General features: G+C 36.0%; 1 protein-coding gene across 3 annotated transcripts in view; it reads right to left on the bottom strand.

The window, feature by feature from the left end:
• Nucleotides 1–20,798, bottom strand: part of LOC141491938 (uncharacterized) — a 94,905-nt gene that overhangs the window by 26,339 nt on the left and 47,768 nt on the right. For 2 of the 3 annotated variants that reach the window (XM_074192654.1, XM_074192655.1), the window contains one exon: nucleotides 6,882–6,965. The exons of the other annotated variant lie outside the window; for it this stretch is intronic. In XM_074192654.1, the coding sequence (XP_074048755.1) occupies nucleotides 6,882–6,965 (84 nt within the window). The remainder of the gene's footprint in view (nucleotides 1–6,881; nucleotides 6,966–20,798) is intronic. 3 annotated transcript variants of the gene reach the window in all.

Here is a 20,798-nt window from a genome sequence, read left to right as displayed (position 1 = left end):
TATGGATCAAGATGATCAGAGATAGCCCTGGATGCGAGGCAATGAGGGTAAAGTGATTTGTCCAGGGTCACACAGCTATTAAAAATTAAGTGTCTAGGACAAATTTGAACTCAGGTCCTCCTGGCTCCAGAGCTGGTTGCTCTATCTGCTTCATTAGCTAAATTGCAATTCACTTCCACAGGCAAACTTCAGGTCTCTTTAAAGGTAAAGTACTATATTTAATGTATATATCTTTTGGTGTAGCAGGAGCTGTGGTTGGAGGAAGGCTAGTTAGCACTCCCCCACGTTCTACTGTGGTCTCTGGCCCCAAAGTCTTTGCAGGTCACAAACCCAGTTGCAAATTGAGCAGCAACCCACACTATTTTCATAATATTTATGTATCTCTTAATCATTTAACATGTTTAGGACCATGTTACTATTTTTTTTCTTTTTTTGCAAGGCAATGGGGTTAAGTGGCTTGCCCAAGGCAGCTAGGTCATTATTAAGTGTCTGAGGTCAGATTTGAACTCAGGTCCTCCTGACTCCAGGGCCAGTGCTCTATCCACTGCGCGACCTAGCCGCCCTATGTTACTATTTTAAAATTTGGTTCCTATCTTTTTTATGAGTCACTGATGAAGTTTTTGAGTATTGTATCTCCAACCCTATTTACCCCATAAGACTTGTGGTTTTAATTGCACAATTTTGCATAACCCCATGCTTTTTTGGGGGGAGAGTAGTTATAGCTGAACTGATTGTATATGCTTAATAAAAAGGTAAATGAGTAATGGAATTCTAAACAAAAGATAACAGCTTTCTTCACTTAAACCTAGATGAAATAAACTTAAAAAGAGAACAAGTTTGAGGTCACATGCTATTAGTTTTTATAGCCCATATTAGTGGTATTTGACAAAAGGAAGCAACAATAGAAGAAACAGCCAATGATGATGAATGTCGAATATAATCAGTATCTTCAACTGGAGATTCTGTGGAAGATTTTGTCAAAATCTTGAAGGAACCTGAAAGTCACTTGTTTCTCCATTGCAATTATTTTAATCACATAGCTGAAATACACCATACCAAAACTGACAATGGTTGCCATCTTCATGAAAGATTTTAAGAATAGTATTCCTCTAGTTACATTCTATTTTATTTCCTTTCCTTTCCTTTCCTCCTTTCCTTTGCTTTCTCCTTCCTTTCTTCTTTCTCCCTATTCTTCCCCCTTCCCCCTTCTTTCCCCCTTCCCCCCTTTCACACTCCCTCCCCTCCCCCTCCCTTCCCTTCCCTTCTCTTGTTTTTTCAAGGTAATGGAATTGAGTGACTTGCCCAAGGTCACAGAGGTAAGTATTAAGTGTCTGAGACTGGATTTGAACTCAGATCCTCCTGACTCCAGGTCAGTGCTCTATCAACTGGGCTATCTAGCTACCCCTCTAATTATATTCTAAGCTCCATCTTAAGCCAAAGACAATTTCTGAACCCTGACTGATGGCCAAGATATTTAAATTTATTATTAATGCATCATAATTCATGCCAGTTCCTCAAAAGTATTTGGGTGACAGTGAAATCAAGTAAATCAAGACTTAACTAAGAGCTATTTTCTAGGTGATCAAAAGGACAACTTTATCAAGTATGCTTTCAAATTCCCTTAGCCACATCAGTTCTAGTGATGGAGAGCTAGTAAACTGAGAGATGGAGATGGGGAGTTTGCTACCTAGGGGAGGCTAGGTGGTGCAGTGGATAAAGTACCGGCCCTGGAGTCAGGAGTACCTGCATTCAGATCCAGTTAGGTGTCTCAGACACTTAATAATTACCTAGCTGTGTGGCCTTGGGCAAGCCACTTAACCCAATTTGCCTTGCAAAAGCCTAAAAAAAAAAAACCTACTGCTACCTGTTTTTGATGAAAAATGTTTTACTGGAAATAGGTTGGTATTTTATCTTAGTTCTGTCCTGTGAAGAGAATCATTCTCTGGAAAGATTTTTGAAATCTCATTCATTCATGAATTTATCACGTGCCTATCAGACTTAGAATTTTACAAATTTTCCCCTAATCTTGCTTCCCTCCTCCCACCCCCACAGAGGGCAGTCTGTTAGTCTTTACATTGTTTCCATGGTATACATTGATCTAAGTTGAATGTGATAAGAAAGAAATTATATCCTTAAGAAAGAAAAATAAAGTATAAGAGATAGCAAAATTATATATGATAATGGTTTTTTTTTTAAATTAAAGGTAATAGTCTTTGGTCTTTGCTCAAACTCCACAATACTTTCTCTAGATACAGATAGTATTCTTCATTGTATATACCCCCAAATTATGCCTGATTGTTGCCCTGATGGAATGAGAAAGTCCATTAAGATTGATGATCACCCCCATCTTGCTGTTAGAGTGTACAATGTTCTTCTGCTTCTGCTCATCTCGCTCAGCATCAGTTCATGCAAATCCTTCCAGTCTTCCCTGAATTCCCATCCCTTCTGGTTTCTAATAGAACAATATTGTTCTATCATATACATATACCACAGCTTATTAAGCCATTACCCAATTGATGGACACTCCCTTGATTTCTGATTCTTTGCTACCACAAACAGAGCTGCTATGAATATTTTTGTACATCACTTGTAATGTTTTTACCCTTTATCATAATCTCTTCAAGGCATAGACCTAATAGTAGTACAGTTGGATCAAAGGATCAAACATTTTTGTTGCCCTTTGGGCATGGTTCTAGACTGTTCTCCCAAAAGTTTGAATGAATTCATAGTTCCACCAACAATGTATTAGTGTCCCATATTTCCCACATCCCTTCCAAGATTGATCATTGTCCTTTCTGGTCATATTGGCCAATCTGAGAGGTTTGAAGTGGTACTTCAGAGATGCTTTAATTTGCATTTCTCTAATATGTAGTGATTTAGAGCAATTTTTCATATGACTATGGATCACTTTGATTTCCCCCACCTGTAAATTGCCTTTGCATATCCTTTGACCATTTGTTGATTGGGGAATGACTTGTTTTTTAAAAAAAATTTGACTCAGTTCTTTGTATATTTTAGAAATTAGTCCTTTGTCAGAGACACTAGTTGTAAAAATTGTTTCCCAATTTACTATATTTCTTTTGATCTTGGTTACAGTGATTTTGTCTGTGCAAAAGCTTTTTAATTTAATGTAATCAAAATTATCTAGTTTGTTTTTAATGATGTTCTCCATCTCTTCCTTGGTCATAAACTGCTTCCCTTCCCATAGATCTGACAGGTAAACTGTTCCTTGATCTCCTAGTTTGCTTATAATGTTTTTTGATGTCTATATCCTGCGTCCATTTTGATCTTATCTTTGTATAGGGTGTGAGGTGTTGATATAATGAAATAGGTGATTTTAATAAATGACTTCTTTTGGGAGATCACAATCTAATAAAGAGATGATATGTAAAAAGATAATTGTTACATTGTGATTGCATTAGCTACAAAATAAAAAATCTACATAAAGAATGATTAAGAAGGAATATCAATAGGGATCATGGGGGGAAGGGAAAGAATAAACATTTATATTGTACTTACTAAATGCTAAGAGCTTTTATAAATATTACCTTATATGATCCTCACAATAACCTGGTAAGGTAGGTGTTATTAGTATCCCTACTTTACAATTGAGGAAATCAGGGTAATGACAGGTCAAGTAATTTGCCCAGGCTCACATGGCTAATAAGGCCAATTTTGAACTCAGGTCTTCCTGACCCCTATACTCATTTCTCTCCACTCTACCAACAGCGGTCTAAAAGAATTCTAAAAGAAGCAGATTCATGAAAAAGAAGACTTCATGGGAGACATTTGAATTAGGAAGTACTTCAACAGATGACAATGGGGAATGGAAAATATTCCTGATGTAGGACACAGCCTAAGTGAAGTCCCCAAGATATGTGAATATAATTGTTGATTTGAGGACAAATAATTCAGATCCATTCTATCTCTGACAGTCTATGACTTAATGAGCTTCAGTTTGCCTCTAACCTAGAGGAGCTATGTTAAGAAAGAGCTTTAAAAAGTGCCAAGTTGTCAGATTGTGGAGTTCTTTGAAAACTAGTCAAAAAGAATCTGAACTTTTCATTGGAAGGCATGTAAGGAAGCTACAGAAGATTTTTGGGTAGAAGAATAATATGATCAGATCAAGTATAAAAGAAAATGTTTTCTGGAAATGATATGAAAGGTGGATCAGAGATTGAAAAAAGTGGAGGCAGGATCATAATATTACCATATGGATACAAGATCTCTTAAAAGGAGATTTTTATGTTTGGACTTGCATAGATGTTTAGCTATGACAGATGAGAGAGAGGCAAAAGTCAAAGACAATTCAAAGGGGGTAAGCATGGGAGACTGGGTGAAGGGCCAGGTCTCTGACAAAAATACTGAAGCCAACAGATTTAGAGTGAAAGACAGTAACTTTAGTTTTAGAGATCTTGAGCTGAAGATGCTAGTGGGACATTAGATGGAGATGTCTTTTAAGAATTTAAATATACAAGTCTATAATTCAGAAGATGAGTCAGGACTAGAGACATATCTGGGGGCTATCTGAGTAGAGGTGATTTTTGAAACTCTTGATCAAGAATGTTATTGCCAAGTAAGGAGAAAAGGGAATAATTCTTTTGGGAATATACATGTTTGAGTAAATGATGAGAAAGCAAAGATAAAGAGAGAGTACATATAGAGAAAAGAGGAAAACCAGAAAAGACTAATATTTATGAAACAAAGGAAATAAGATCATCTAGAATTGGATGATCTGTTGATGTTAGGCTCTGGTGAATAAACAAGAAAGTTAATCACAATCTCCTATCCTTCCATGGCATATTTTCTTTCATATTTACTAAATCTTTTTATCATCATCATTGTGAATTGTTAAACACCAAGTTAGTATCATAACGTATTCACCTTAGATTAGTGACTTTGGGCAACCAGAACTATTCCCCTTTCTGGTTAGAGAAAAAAAAATGAAATTACTTCAATTTGCTAGGAAGTCATTCTTATCATCATAGTTGATGTACCACTTTAAATTTTACAAAACATTCTATATTCCTTATCTCATTTGTTCCTTATTACCTCAGGCATTATAAAGAATCAGATAGCTAGTAAGAGTTCAAACTAAGATCTTACTATCTTTTTTATTTTTCTGAGGCAATATTTAATCTCAGTCAAGTCTTCACTGTTGCTCAATTTTAATAATCTTTCATCAACTTCCCATCAAAGTCCCCACAGTGATTTCAGACCTTTTAAAAGTTCCTCAAGAGTCATTTACAGCTACTAGGAAGCCCAATGGATGGGATTCTGGATCTGACATCAACAAATCTGACTTTGTATGCAACATCATTTATGAGGAGGAAGAAGAAAAAAAGAGGAGAAGGAAGAGGAAGTGGAAGAGGAAAGTCTCAACTTCTATGTGCATTGGTTTTCTCATCTGAAAAATGGAAACAATAACAGTATTATTGGGAGGGTAAAAAGAGATGCTACTTGCAAAGTGTTTGCAAACTTTAAAGCTTTATATAAATTCTAGTTGTATGCATATCAAAGAATTTGAGTAAGCAGTTTTCAGGAGAAATCAAAGCTATCAATATCCACAAGGGAAAAATACTCATCAGAGTTACAACCTCATACCTCCCAGATTCACTAATATGACAGAAAAAGAAAATAAGAAATGCTGGAAAGGATGAGGAAAAATAGGCACAATAATTTACAGTTGGTGGAGATGTGAACTGATCAACCTTTCTGAAGAGCAATTTGGAACCATGCCCAAGGGACTCTAAAACTGTGCATTCCTTTTGACTCAGCAATATTATTACAAGGTCTGTATTCCAAAGAGATCAAGAAAAGGATAAAAGGACCTATCTATACAAAAATATTTGGAGTGTCTATTTTTGTGGTGATAAGACATGGGAAATTGGAGGAAGGACTATGCAAGTTGTGGTATATGATTGTGTTGGAATATTATTGTACTATAAGAAATGATGAGCAAGAAAAACCTGGGAAGACTTACTAGATTTGATGCAAAGTGAAGTGAACAGAAACAGGAGTACATTGAACAGAGTAATAGCAACATTGCAACAATGATCAGTTGTAAAAGACCTAGCTACTCTGATCAAGACAATCCAAGATATATCTAAAGGTTCTATGATGAAAAATGCTATACATTTCCCAGAAGTGCCCTGAATGCAGACTGAAACATATTTTTGTCACTTTCATTTTTTTCTTTTTTCGTGTATAACATGGAACATATTTTTTTGCATGATTTCACATGTATAATTGATACCACAATTCTTACTTCCCAATGGGTGGAGGAAGAGCAAAAAGGAAGGAGAGAATTTGGAACTCAGGAATAAAAAAAGATTGTTAAAAATAAATAAATATCTAATTAAAGGAAATTTAATTCTGTAGTGGTTGTTATTTCATCTCCTCCTTAATTTAAAAAACCAGTTAAAGTGAACTTTCTAAACTCTACTTTTTTACTCCTCAAAAATAAAAGAATCTCTACTCAATCTTTCATCCTTCTCTCTAATTTCAGAGAATGATAGAATCATAAAATTTAGAATTGGACAAGGGTTTGAGGATTGTCTTGATCATCTCATTTAATTAAATAAGAAATTGAGACTCAGAAAAATTAAATATCAGAACTGACCTTGTATTTGGAGATATCATGAGTCAAATAACATTCCCCTTCAAATCTAACAAACTATTCAGAGAAAAAAAAATCTGTTCATCTGCAGTTAACTCTGTTACTTATCATTTCTGTTTTTTAAAAAAGATTTTATTGTAGTCAAATGAATAGAAAATTTATTTTCCTTCGTCCTTCTTCAGGAAAAAAAGGTATTTTGAGACCATATTATTAATAGCCATTCTTTACATTATCATTAACATGATTTTAAGTTTCTATTTACCTGAATTATTTTTAAGAGTTTGAAGGATCGATTCTATACTTGATAAGTTGCCCTTTGAATTTTCTGATAAAGGCATCTGATTTTCTGTGGGGGAGAAATAAGCATAATTATCAAGCCTCAACAAATAATTAGGGTTTAATTCCAAAATGCTTTTGCTTTCAACTTTAGAAAGCTATTAACTCTGCCTGCGCCCAGCTGCAGTTCTTCATTGTAAGGTTAAGGCATGACTATGGTCAGTCATCATCCTTTTATAATAGGAAGTCATTTCATGGTATGAATAAATAATATCTTGAACTTTACATAAAATGTTTAAAACAATTCCAAAGTAATTCCAATCCCAGGATGTTGTGAGAAATGATTCATTTGAACTCCTACTCTGTTCTAATCAGTATTAATCAGATTGTTATTTTGCATAAATCATATAGGAATAATTAGATAGGTTTTTTCTAATAGACCTTTATAATAGACTGCAAACTTTAATCCAACATTCACCACTAGTTTATCAGTTATGAGGCTCACTTGTGCAACTATAAGAATGATATCTATATATCTATATCTATATATCCATCTTGTTTTGCTCAAATTCCATGTCCAAATCCCATATGATTTTTTGAAATTGGAGATGGAAGACCTGGGTTCACATACTGCCTCTTATGCTTAGTACCAGTGTAAACTTAGATAAGATACTAGCTGGACTTCTCTAGGCTTATTTCTAAAATTATGCTGTTTTGCATTGTGTAAATGGATAAAGTAGGTTTAGAAGGCCTCTAAGCTCCCTTCCAACTCTAGATCTAGGATCTAAGTCCATTAATGTTTTTTGTTCAGTCATGTCTGAGTTTTCCTGATTCCATTTGGAATTTCCTTAGCAAAGATACTGGAGTGGCCTCCCATTTCCTTCTGCAGCTCTTTTTATAGATGAGGAAACTGAGGTAAACAGAGATTAAGTGACTTGCTCAAACACACACAGCTAGTAAGTTTCTGAGGTAGGATTTGAATTCAGGTCTTCTTGACTCCAGACTGAAGCTCTATCCATTGTGCCTCTCTAGCTTAAATTGTAGTTCCATAAGAATAGTACAAACCTAACATTTCCTCAATATTTCATTGAATCCATGGCCTCCTTTAGTCAAACTCAATATAGAAATATTTATAGAATTGAATGGAATGGAGCAATAGTAAGAATTCAAGAAGAGTAAGAGAAAGAGGCCCTCTTGGGAGCCAGGAAGTCCTGCTTCTGACACATGCTAATTATGTGATCATTGGCAACCCATTTAATATCTCCAGGCAACTTTCTTAGCCTGAACATTAAACATGAGTTATTGATCCATGTTAGTGGATATAATAGATGGAGGGAATTTCCATGATGAAAGGAGGTCTTTATACCAATGGGAAGATAGGTTTTAGGGAGATTTTACAACAACGATAATAACTGACATTTACATAGCACTTCATTACATAATGCTTTATTATATAACTAGTTATCTAACTAAAATTTCAATAACTTTATAATTTCTCATTTTAGCATCCCAATAGCCTTATGAGGTGGGTGTGAAAGATAAATTTCCCATTTTGCTGATGGGGAAATAGGATGAAATCAGTTAAGGATCTTGCCCATGAGAAGAATCTAAATGAAGGATTTTCTGTTTCCAAGTTCAATGACTTGTCCTTTATCCCAGTGATCTTCAAACATTTTTGATGTGTACTTTGATCAGTAAATGTTCCTGAGCAAACATCCCAATATATATATAATATGTGTGTATAATAAAAATATACTATATGTGTGAAATATACAAATATGTGTATAATAAATATATAAAAATATTATATATACTATATAATAAATTGTAAAAATTTAATATATAGGCTATATATGTTGTTGTATGTGTATAATATATAGAGTAAATATTCTTTAATCATTTACAAAAATAGAAATAGAATAAAGATTAAATAACATTTAAAAAACAATTTTATTATATTTTATTAGTTGGCAAAACTTTGAATTATCACTAAAATGATTAATAATATCTTCGTAAAAGCAGTGTGATTGAATAGACTTCATTATTTGTGAAAAATCTTGGCTTAACATTTTTCAATAGAGTGCTTCAAAGGCCTGGTTCTAAGTTCTATTTATCCTGCTACTTGGTTTTTAATGGCTGTTATGGGTGATAATGATGCCTCAGAAAGCTCCATATACAAAAAAATGAGAGAAATGCATCATTGGCAGCCTATTGCTGAATTTTATCATTTTGTTGAACATATAGTCAATAAAACTATAATTACAATTTAGAGAGTATTGCTCAGAAAATGATTCAAGAAACATGAAACTTTATCAACATCTGTGAGTTGCACTCTCAGTTGGATTGGAAGGATGACGGTACATGATTTAGTTTTTGGGAAGCCTACTATAGAAGTACAAGATGCCAATAGACTTGGAGTCTAATCTTGGCTCCCAGCAACTAATTGAGTGACTTTTGAAACCTAGATTCAGTAAGTGACATATGAGATCCTCAGTGTTTTCATCAATAAAATCTGTTACAATGCCACAATCAAAAAAATCTTACAATGTGTCGCTTTGCTGTCATTATTATATCCATTTTATGGGTAAACTGAGGCAACTAAAGGTTAAGTGATTTGTCCAGGATCACACAGCTGGTGTCCAAATTTGAACTCAGGTTGTCCTGACTCCAAACCAAGTCCTCACTGTGCCACCTACCTGTCTCAGTAAGGGCTCTGAACTAAATGATCTCTATTAAATTATCTCTAAGATTCAATTCATCTCTAGCATTCTGAATCTATGGAAGAATAAGGTCAAACCCAGTGTCCTACAATGTTTTCTTTCTATTCACAGTTGATCAGAGGAGGTAATAATTTTAATTACCAACTAATTTTCCCATAAGAATAAGCTCAGAGTTAGATATTCATAAGATAGATATAGTTGTATTCATGCAAGTTTTTCTTATCATCCAAAAAATATATTAGGACCTATACTCTCTGCTAAGCACCACTTGACTTTTGGAATCACGGTATGTAAAACCTTTTTGAATATGACATAACATTAGAATAAAAAAGGATAATAATTCAAAAACCAATTTAGCAGCTATTTCATGCACAATATCATAGGTTATAGAAAAGATAAACAATAGTTCTCAGGGGGACTTAAAATCTAATAGGACAAATTTCTTCAAGTGAGTGCAATCCAAGGAAGACTATGACAGGAGCAAAAAAGGTATTTAGACAAAGTTGGAAGCTGTTGCCAGGACAAGCAAATGAGTTGGATTTGAGTGAGAGGGTGCCATGCTAAGTCATCAGCCTCACTTCCTCCTCCAGAGTCATCTTGGTCCAATGGCCAGATATGAATCAGGACTATTGGTGATGGCCCTAGATGTGAGGAAATCAGGGTAAAGTGACCTGCCCAAGGTCACACAGCTAGTAAGTGGCAGGTGTCTGACTTCAAGACTAGGGCTCTCTACCCACTGTACCACCTAGCTGCCCCTAGGGGAGAACTAAGAGGCAAAAAGGTCTGGAAAAAAAAGAGTCAAATTGTTTCAAATGATCAATAATAAGAAAAATATAAATTTAAAAATTTTGAAGTTTCACCTCACTTTTTATGAATTGACAAGCGTGGTCTAATGATAATGACAATAATAATAATAATAATAGTGTTGATGATGATGATGATAAGGGTGATGATAATAACTAGTATTCAATTTTGAAAAATGTTTTACAATTATCTCTTTCTATCCTTACAACAACACTGGGAGGTAGTTGATATTATTATCCTCATTTTAACAGGTGAAGAAACTAAGGCAAACAGAGGTCAAATGATTTGCCAAGGGTACAGCTGTTAAGTGTCTGAAACGATTTGAACTCTGAGTTTTCAAGAAAACAAAGACCTGACTAAACTATCTTTATCCTTTGTCCTAGTGATCCCACTATGATTCATCTACCCCATGGAGGTCGAAAGAAAAAATAAACAAAATTTCAAAAATATTTAGAGCAGTTTTTTTTGCTTAGTGTCAAAAATTAGAAATAAAGCATATGTTCACTGATTAGAGGATTATAATTTGTTTTTCTTATCCACATTTGGGATTTTCTTGGTAAAGATACTAGAGTATGTTGCTATTTCCTTCTCTAGTTCATTCTTTAGATGAGAAACTGAGATAAACTGAATTAGGTGACTTGTCCAGGGTCATACAACTAAGTACCTGAGGCCAGATTTAAGCTCAGGATGATGAGTTTTCCTAACTCCTTGTCTGGCACTCTATTCACAGCACAACTGCCCCAAAACTCTGATAAGAAATAATAAATATGAAAAATTCAAAGAAATATAGGAAAGTTGTGGCTTCTGATGCTAAATGAATAAGCAGAAGTAGATTATTTTACACAATGAATGAGCAGATTACTAAAAGAAAGCTGACCCTGGGTAATTGTAATAATCAATCTTAGTACTAGAAAGCAGATAATGAAATGTAACTATACACTCTAGAGGTGTGTGTGTGTGTGTGTGTGTGTGTGTGTGTGTGTGTGTGTGTGTGTGTGTAGGGGCAGAACATTTTCTGCACTGTATGATTTGTTTTGGTTTAACTATTTTTCTTTGTTCTGAGGGAGGGTTCAATTTGTTGGAGAGTTTGCTGTATCCCGAACTGACAGTGATATAAAAATAAAAAAAAAAACATCAATTAGACTTAATTATAAAAAAAGAAAGAAAAAGAGATATGAAGAGATGGAAAACCTTTCATAGCATCCTTCAATTAGAAGAAGTCATCTGAGTTACTTTTGTTAAATATTGTATTTGTTTATTTTTCCAACTACATGCAAAGATAGTTTCCAACAATCTTTTTTTGCAAGGTTCTGAGTTTCACATTTTTCTTCCTCCTTCCCTTTCCCCCGCCTGACAGAGAGGAATCTAATGAAGGTTTTACATGTAGATCTATGTTAAATATATAATCCATATCAATCCTGTTGTGAAAGAAAAAATCAAATAAAACTTGAAGAAATTAAAGAGATAAAAGATAATTCAAAGGACAACTTTTAAAAATTGAAGATAGTAAGCTTTGGTCTACATTTAAACTCCATAGTTCCTTCTCTGGACATGGATTTTCCATCACAAGTCTTTAAGAATTATCTTTAATTATTGTACTGCTGAAATGAATAAGTCCATTTGTTGGTTCATAGTTGACCATTCCCTAATGTTACAGTTAGTAACTTCTAGTTCTGTTCTCTTTACTCAGCATCAAATCACAGAAGTCTTTCCAGGCTATTCTGAAGTCCCATCCTGCATAATTTCTTATAGAATAATAGTGTTTTATTCAAATTCATATACCATAGTTTGTTCAGCCATTCTCTAACTAATGGGCATCCCCTTCATTTCCAGTTCTTTGCCAGTATGAAAAGAGTTACTAAAGATATTTTTTGTGCGTATGGGTTTTTTACACTTTTTGTGATTTATTTGCAATACAGATCTAGTATTGCTGGACCAAAAACAATGCAAAGTTTTATAGATTTTTGGCCATAATTCCAAATTGTTGAACTACTTTTGAAGTAAGACCAGGGCTCTATCCAGCAGAGTTGGAAGTATGTGTTTCAGGTATGGGGAATGTGGTATATTGAAGTATGGAAAAAGGTGTAATAGTATCTCAATTTGTCTGCAATATGGGATGTATGAATGGGAGGAGAGTGAAATAGGACTAGAAAAATAGAAGCAAAACTATGGAAGATTAATATCTTTATTTGATAATACCAGTTTAAGGAGTTTGCATTTTGTCCTATAGGCCAAAGGACGCTATTGAAAGCTTTTGAATATGGCAATGAGAGAGCAATTTTGGAGAGAAATCTAGGATGATATCCAAAGAGTTATTGAATACTTATAATCTTTGATACAGCAATACCACTACTTAGTCTATTTCCAAAGATGATTGGGGAAAAGGAAAAGAACTTTTATGTTCTAAAATGTTTATAGCAGCTTTCTATATGATGGTAAAGAAATGAAGGTTACAGAGACCCTTATCAACAGGAATGATATGATTGGATTGGAATACTACCAGACTCTTAGAAATGAAGAGTTCAATGATCTTAAAAACATGGAAAGACTTTCACAAAATAATGAACAAAATGAGCAGTATCAAGAGAACAATGTATATAGTAACATTATACAGTTTTAGCAATGACTTCAAGTATATGCTTTATCTATAAATACCCAAGTTAACTATAAAAGACATAAGAAGAAAGATGCATTCTTCATCCAGAAAAAGAAGTGACAAATAGTAGTATGTATAGAATAATTTTACACATATAGCATGCCAATTTTTGTCTAATGGCTATTTATCTTGTGGGGAGGGAAGGAAAAAAAGAAATTTACATGATAATTTTGTTGTATGTAGGAAAGGAATAGTGAGTTGTGCATAGTGGACATATAGATTCATGTATAATCAACTTTTTTACTGTACTATGTTATGGAAAAGCTTATTTCATTACATGAATTGAATATAAAATATAAAAAGTATTTCAATGGCTAGGTAAAAGACATACCAGGGAGAGAAGGGATTGGGATCCAGGAAAGCAATTATGTGGTTATAATAATAGTCAATGCAAGAGGTAATAATGGTTCAAATTGAGGGAAAGTGGTAAGAATGGGGTTAAGGAGATGGATATTTTGCTACTTAAATTGATAGGACTAGGTAACATGTGGGATGAGGAGAGTGAAGGACCAAAGATGAGTGGGATTTCAAAGTTGCATCATTTGAAAGATGATGGTGCTATCAAAATAAGGAAAATCCACAGTTTTAGGAGAGAAAATATTAGTTCCATTTTTGATTATATTAAGTTTGAGGAGATAGCAGGTCATCTAGGTGAAGATGTTCCTTAAGCACTTAGAAATAGGGGACTGAAATTCAAGAAAAAAAATGGGGTTATATATAGACTTGGAAATAAACTACATAGATATAATAATCAGAGAGAGAAAGCAAAGAGAGAAAAATGAAGACAGAACTTTAGGGATGCCCATACCTAGGAAGCAAGAGAAGGGAGGTGAATCAGTGAAGGTCTATAAGCAATGAGATTAAGGAGGAGGAGAGGCAAAATAAAGAAGAGGAAGTCAAGCAAAGCTATCAAAAGGAATGGAGATGGTCTAAAGTGCCAAAGGCTGAAGAATGAAAAAAAGACCATTAGATTTAGACATACTAGTTGTTGTGGTTGCTATTTTATTTAGCTAGCCTCATAATAGTGACCCAAGAGGCCTTGGGGGAGTAAATCCAGAGATTAGGCTACATTTACATATGGAGTTGTAAAAATCATCCTTAACCTGAATTATGAAACTTGACAAATTATCCAACTTATTGAAGAAGGGAACTCTCAGGAAGGAAGGCTTCCATGGGAAACACTGCTCCTAACATCTTAATATTAATGTTTTGAATGTGCAGTCCCTAGTGTTTTGATTGTAATTCTAATGAGTGATTGGGGGGAGATTTGATTTTTAGACAACTGTCTAAAATTAGATAGCTCTACCATTTCCATCTTTAACTATACTCAAGCAGAGAAATTTGGAGTTGAACAGGTGACACATTTGTATATAGAAGAACTTCAGCATTTTTAATACTCTGGATGTTGATGAAGTAGAATATCTTCAAAGGACTTTTTTCTAATTTCTCATTTTTGAAACTTTATTGTCAACAATGGTGATAGTTACTGAATTTCTTTAATGTGAGTATTTGTCCAAACAGACAAATTTCAATTCAAACTGACCAATGTCTATAAATCTTTGGCTAGAACTAAGATTTCTAACTAAAAAGGTTCTTAGAGTTTTTCTAGTCCAGTCCCTTCCCTTGCCAGATAAGGAAACTGAGATTTACAGAGAAGATATACTTCTATATAGGTTAAAATCTATTGCCAAAAAAGCCTCAGAACTAGAAAACAGCAATAATACTTACTACAGAAAAACACCTTTTAGTAAGGATGATTTCATTTTGGGGAACTTCCAAAAGTTCCAGTGAAATCAACCCAATATTAAGTTGGCTGAGGACCTGCTCTAAATAGCTGAGAAATGGGAGTCACACGTTTTTGAGAAGAACTCAGCTCAGCAGGGTATTGTGAAGTCATTATACTTTCCAATTTTGCAGCACGGAAGGCAGGATGTAGCTTGCTCCCAGTCTCTGCAGATAAAAATGATTTTGTACAGTGAATACTAGAAAGGAAAAAAAAACACTCCTCTCATTGTTCTCCTGTGACAATTTTTTAAGGCTCTATGGTCCAGGTGGAATCAGTTGGACCAAAGATGAAATTATTCAGGAATATGGAGCACTTTTCACTTCTAGGATCTTGGATGACTATCCTGAATTTAATAAAAATTAACTACTAAGAAATAAATAGTGTCATTCATTAGGAATGGATGGTTAGGATGATGGGTCACTTAGAATATTTTTTTTAGGTACAAAGGGTTCTATTTGTCCTTCAAAGAGATATAGTTTGCATATATACATATATATTTATATATACATATATATGTATATAAATTACTCTTTTGAAAGAAATTGAGCAAAAGTATCCTTTGTCTTCATTACTGACTCTTTTGATTCTAGGTGTTCCAGTTTACACAGTAGCTAAAATAATAGATTCTGGGCAAAGGATAAAAGGGGGAAAATGGTTATCCCTATAAAAAAGAGAATGCTTTGATGGGGAAAAAATGTTTCTACAGGAAGAAGATATAATAACAAATATCCTTTATATAGCACAATATTTATAATATATTATGTAAATGAAAATATGCAATAGCTATATATAATATAATTACAAAGTAGAAGTTCCAAATATATAATTACAACATATGGTATATAGTAATATAATATTTATAAATATATACAGAGAGAGAATAGTATATATAATATGTGTGTATATATTTTGTTGTAAGTCATTTTCAGTAGTGTCTTACATTTGAGATTTTTCTTAGCAAAGATACTAAAGTGGTTTTCTATTTCCTTCTCCATTTTGTGTATATGTATGTTTATACTTTAATATATACTTTAATATATAATACTTTAATATTAATATACTTTAATATATTAATACTTTAATATATACTTTAATATATATATATATACTTTAATATATATATTATTTATATATATATATACTACAAGTCAGGAATCATTTTAAAAGCACATTTAGTATCTCATTTGATTTTCATAAGAAACTTTGAAGGTGCTATTAATATCCCCATTGAACATATTGAAGCAGAGATTAAATGACTTATGCAGGGTACACAGCTAGTAAGTGTTTCAGGCAAAATTAGAGTTCAGTTTTTCCTGATTTGAGGGTCAGTGCCCTATCCACTATTTCACCTTGTTGCCTTATTTCTTCCTTTTCTAATTCATCTTTCATACAGCTACCAAGCTGTATACCATACAATCTTCCTAAAGCATAGATCTAATTATGCTACTTTCAGTGGGTTCCCATTGTCTCTAGGGGATATAGGAACTCTTCAATCTGGAATTTAATGCTTTCTGCTACTTAAATCCCATTTAACTTTCTGGGCTTTTTTCATGTTACTCCTTTTCACATGCTTATGATTTCTCCTGTTGGTCAACCTAAATATAATGGGGACAGTGCAGAAAAGGAGATGCAACAGCAGCTACAACAAGTCACATCCATGGGTTTCCATAACAGTAGAGTAAAAATGTTGATTGTACATGGACCTGTCCTTATTAGACAAGTCAAGTCTAATATGACAGAATAGGATAGATTGTGGTGGTATTGAATAGAATAAGATAGGCTAGGATGGTGCAAGATAGGGTAGGATAGGATTGGTTGGGATGGTATTTTTAGGATAGCATAGGATAGGATAGGATCCTAATGTAATGTTTACATTTGGCCCATGGTACCACAGAGAATATCAAATACAATATATTCTTTTTTTTTAAGGTTTTTTGTAAGGCAAACGGGGTTAAGTGGCTTGCCCAAGGCCACACAGCTAGGTAATTATTAAGTGTCTGAGACCGGATTTGAACCCAGGTACTCCTGACTCCAAGGTCGGTGCTTTATCCACTATGCCACCTAGCCACCCCAAATTCAATATATTCTTAAAAGAGTATTCTTCCTTGAAGATTGTTGTCTCCATGATCCTGGTGGAAGGGGAACTATCAAAGGGGATGCCTTTCCTGCCTCTCTACTGTTTATAAAGTCACATTGCAAAATTTCCTTCTAGGTTCAAAGGAGATGAACATCAGGATGTGTAGCTTTAAAGGGAGAAAATGAATCCAGTTAAAATTAATAATGTTCTATTATATTATTGTAAATACAAAATTAATCCTGCTAACATGTTTTATTAGAATGGCTATTTGAGTGTAGCACTTTGGAACTTGCTCAAGTCTATGATTTTTTAAGTGTATTTTTGATTTATTTTAAGGGACTATTGTTGTACTGCATATATTGTGAAGATGCAGGGTTTTATATTTTTGAAAACATAATTCCCATAGTGGCTCTTCAAAATGAGTTAGAAAAGAGCAATTTATTTGCTTGGGCAGTCTAAGGGGGAACATGGAAGATGATGAATGTTGTTATTAGTTAGATTATCTAGGAGAGCATAGGTTTCAGTTCTGAAAGGCTCCAATGAGCAGTCAGATTCAGAAAAGTGATAAATGCCTCATGATTCTCCCTTGAATCATAGGGAATAAAATCTGCTCTTCACCATTAACACTTTCAGGGCTGTAGAGGGATTAATAGCATTGTAGTACTATCCAATAGTAATGTAGCACTACTCATTGAGAGATTATTTTCTAGATGTTCATGAGCTATAGCTGGGCAACTTATATGGATCTCTAAGAATAATCTAGAAGATATAGGAACTCTTCAGTCTGGAATTTAATGCTTTCTGCTCCTTAAATCCACTTAACTTTCTGGTCTTTTTCTCATGTTACTTCTTTTCACATGCTTATGATTTCTTCTGTTGGTCAACCTAGATATAAAGGGGACAGTGCAGAAAAGGAGATGCAACAGCATCCTGCCACTTAAATCCCACTTAATAATAGGATAGGATAGGGAAGAGTAGAAACAGTAGTGTAGAGTAGGACAGGATAGGACAGGACAGGACGGGACAGGAAAAGACAGGACGGGACAGGACAGGACAGGACAGGACGGGACAGGACAGGACAGGACAGGACAGGACAGGACGGGACGGGACGGGACGGGACGGGACGGGACGGGACAGGACAGGACAGGACAGGACAGGACGGGACGGGACGGGACAGGACAGGACAGGACGGGACAGGACAGGAAAAGACAGGACGGGACAGGACAGGACAGGATAGGACAGGACAGGACAGGATAGGACGGGACGGGACAGGACAGGACAGGATAGGACAGGTCGGGACAGGACAGGACAGGATAGGATGGGACAGGACAGGACGGGACGGGACGGGACGGGACGGGACAGGACAGGACAGGACGGGACAGGACAGGAAAAGACAGGACGGGACAGGACAGGACAGGATAGGACAGGACAGGACAGGACAGGAAAAGACAGGATGGGACAGGACAGGACAGGATAGGACAGGACGGGACAGGACAGGACAGGATAGGACAGGACAGGACGGGACAGGACAGGACAGGATAGGATGGGACGGGACAGGACAGGACAGGACAGGATAGGACAGGACAGGATGGGACAGGACGGGACAGGACAGGACAGGACAGGATAGGACAGGACAGGACAGGACAGGACAGGACAGGATAGGATAGGACGGGACAGGACAGGACAGGACAGGACAGGATAGGATGGGACGGGACAGGACAGGACGGGACAGGATAGGACAGGACAGGATGGGACAGGACGGGACAGGACGGGACAGGACAGGATGGGACGGGACGGGACGGGACAGGAAAAGACAGGACGGGACAGGACGGGACGGGACAGGATAGGACAGGACAGGATAGGATAGGACAGGACGGGACGGGACTGGACGGGACGGGACGGGACGGGACGGGACAGGAAAAGACAGGACGGGACAGGACGGGACGGGACAGGATAGGACGGGACAGGACGGGACGGGACGGGACGGGACAGGACAGGACAGGACCGGACGGGACGGGACAGGACGGGTCGGGACGGGACAGGACAGGATGGGACGGGACGGGACGGGACAGGAAAAGACAGGACGGGACAGGACGGGACGGGACAGGATAGGACAGGACAGGACGGGACAGGACAGGACAGGATAGGATGGGACGGGACAGGACAGGACGGGACAGGATAGGACAGGACAGGATGGGACAGGACGGGACAGGACGGGACAGGACAGGATGGGACGGGACGGGACGGGACAGGACAGGACAGGATAGGACAGGACAGGACAGGACAGGACAGGACAGGCTAGGCTAGGCTAGGCTAGGGTAGAGTAGAAACAGTAGGGTAGAGTAGGATGGGATGGGATACAATAGAATAGAGTTGATTAGGTTAGAATAGAATAGGATGGAATAGAATGGGAAGCCTTGGGATGGGATGGAATGGAATAGGCAAGGAGAGGGTTAGAATAAAATAAATTAAAAATTTTTAGGAAACTCTGAAAATTCTGAAAGTTGCTAAGCATACAATAGATGTTTAGTACACATGGTTTGTTGAATTACCCATTGAATGATTAAATATCCTGACAACAGGATTTTGTGGGATTTTTGCATTAATGAGTTTTATTTTGTCAAAGTTTCTCAGGGATTGATGATCAGGTCAACTTTGCCAGGATCTCAGCTCAGGAAAGTCACTATTCTGTTTCGAAATTGTTATTTGTTGGATCACTTTTGGGGACAATCTGCATTTCTAAACTTGCCTAAGAAGAAAAAGGAAAAACACTTATGTATGCTGCTTGCTGATCCTGTATTCTGGAAATCTATCTGACATGATAGAATGCAAGCTTCCTGAGAGCAGATACTATTTTATTTTTACTTTCTTTATCTTCTCAGTGTAGCAAACAGTTCCAGTCCCAGAATTATTAAGAATATAGGTTCTTCATAGATGCTGATTGATTAAGAGGCCTACTTTCTGGAGGCAATTCTACTTTATTCCCCTATTTATACTGAAGAATAAAGAAAACCAAGGGAGTTTACATGGTATCTTTCTAAACAAAGCTTTAAAGACAATTTTAATTTCTTTTTGTGACAATAATATTCGGATTATTAATGTGCTAATTTTTATGTGTCCAGAACTATTCTTTTGAGGCTAAAACATTCATTTGAAGGTGGGGGGAGGGATCCCAGCAACCTGCTTCTGGTTTGTGCTCCACAGAAAATACCTGACAAAATTGAGCAGATGTCAATCTTTGCTCAGAAGAAGAAAAAACCTGCTTGAAATCTTCACCTTTCAGAAAGTCAACAATCCCCTCAGACAAAGCTTCAGATGACTGATTTGATATTCTAATGAGGCATCGGACACTGATTACTTTAAAGCTTCCTGATGGACCAGTGGGGCCTTCTCACTAGAGCTTGCTGCTGTTTAAATCCCCCCAGGAAACCCAGGTCACCACCCTCATCACTAGCTCATTCCATTTGTATGACAGGGACCTCAGCTCTCCTCAGAGTAATAACACTGAAGGAAAAATAAAAGAAGTGATAGTAAAATTCTTCTTCTTATGGCTCTTAGGATTTTCTAAAAAGGCAAAAAATGTGAAAATGAAGTCAAAAGAAAATACCTTTGGAAAGAATCTCACACAACATTGCCTACCTTGTATTTCTTCCATGGTAAGTGGTCATCTTGGCTACTTTTATAGAGTCCAGACTTAGTTTTTACTTAGGAAAAAGTATACAAAACAGTCCAATTCCTGAGATGAAAGGGAAGAATGTTTTCCAAATGAAGAAAAATAACATATCTATTTGTCTCAGAGGATAGTTGGTCCCTGGTCAATACCTAGTGCCATGCCTTGATAGATGTATAATAAATGTCTA

The sequence above is a fragment of the Macrotis lagotis genome, chromosome 6 (genome assembly GCF_037893015.1).
Source record: "Macrotis lagotis isolate mMagLag1 chromosome 6, bilby.v1.9.chrom.fasta, whole genome shotgun sequence".
Lineage (NCBI taxonomy): Eukaryota > Metazoa > Chordata > Mammalia > Peramelemorphia > Peramelidae > Macrotis > Macrotis lagotis.
The sequence above is the reverse complement of the archived record's forward strand: the minus strand, read 5'-3'. Positions and strand labels throughout refer to the sequence as shown.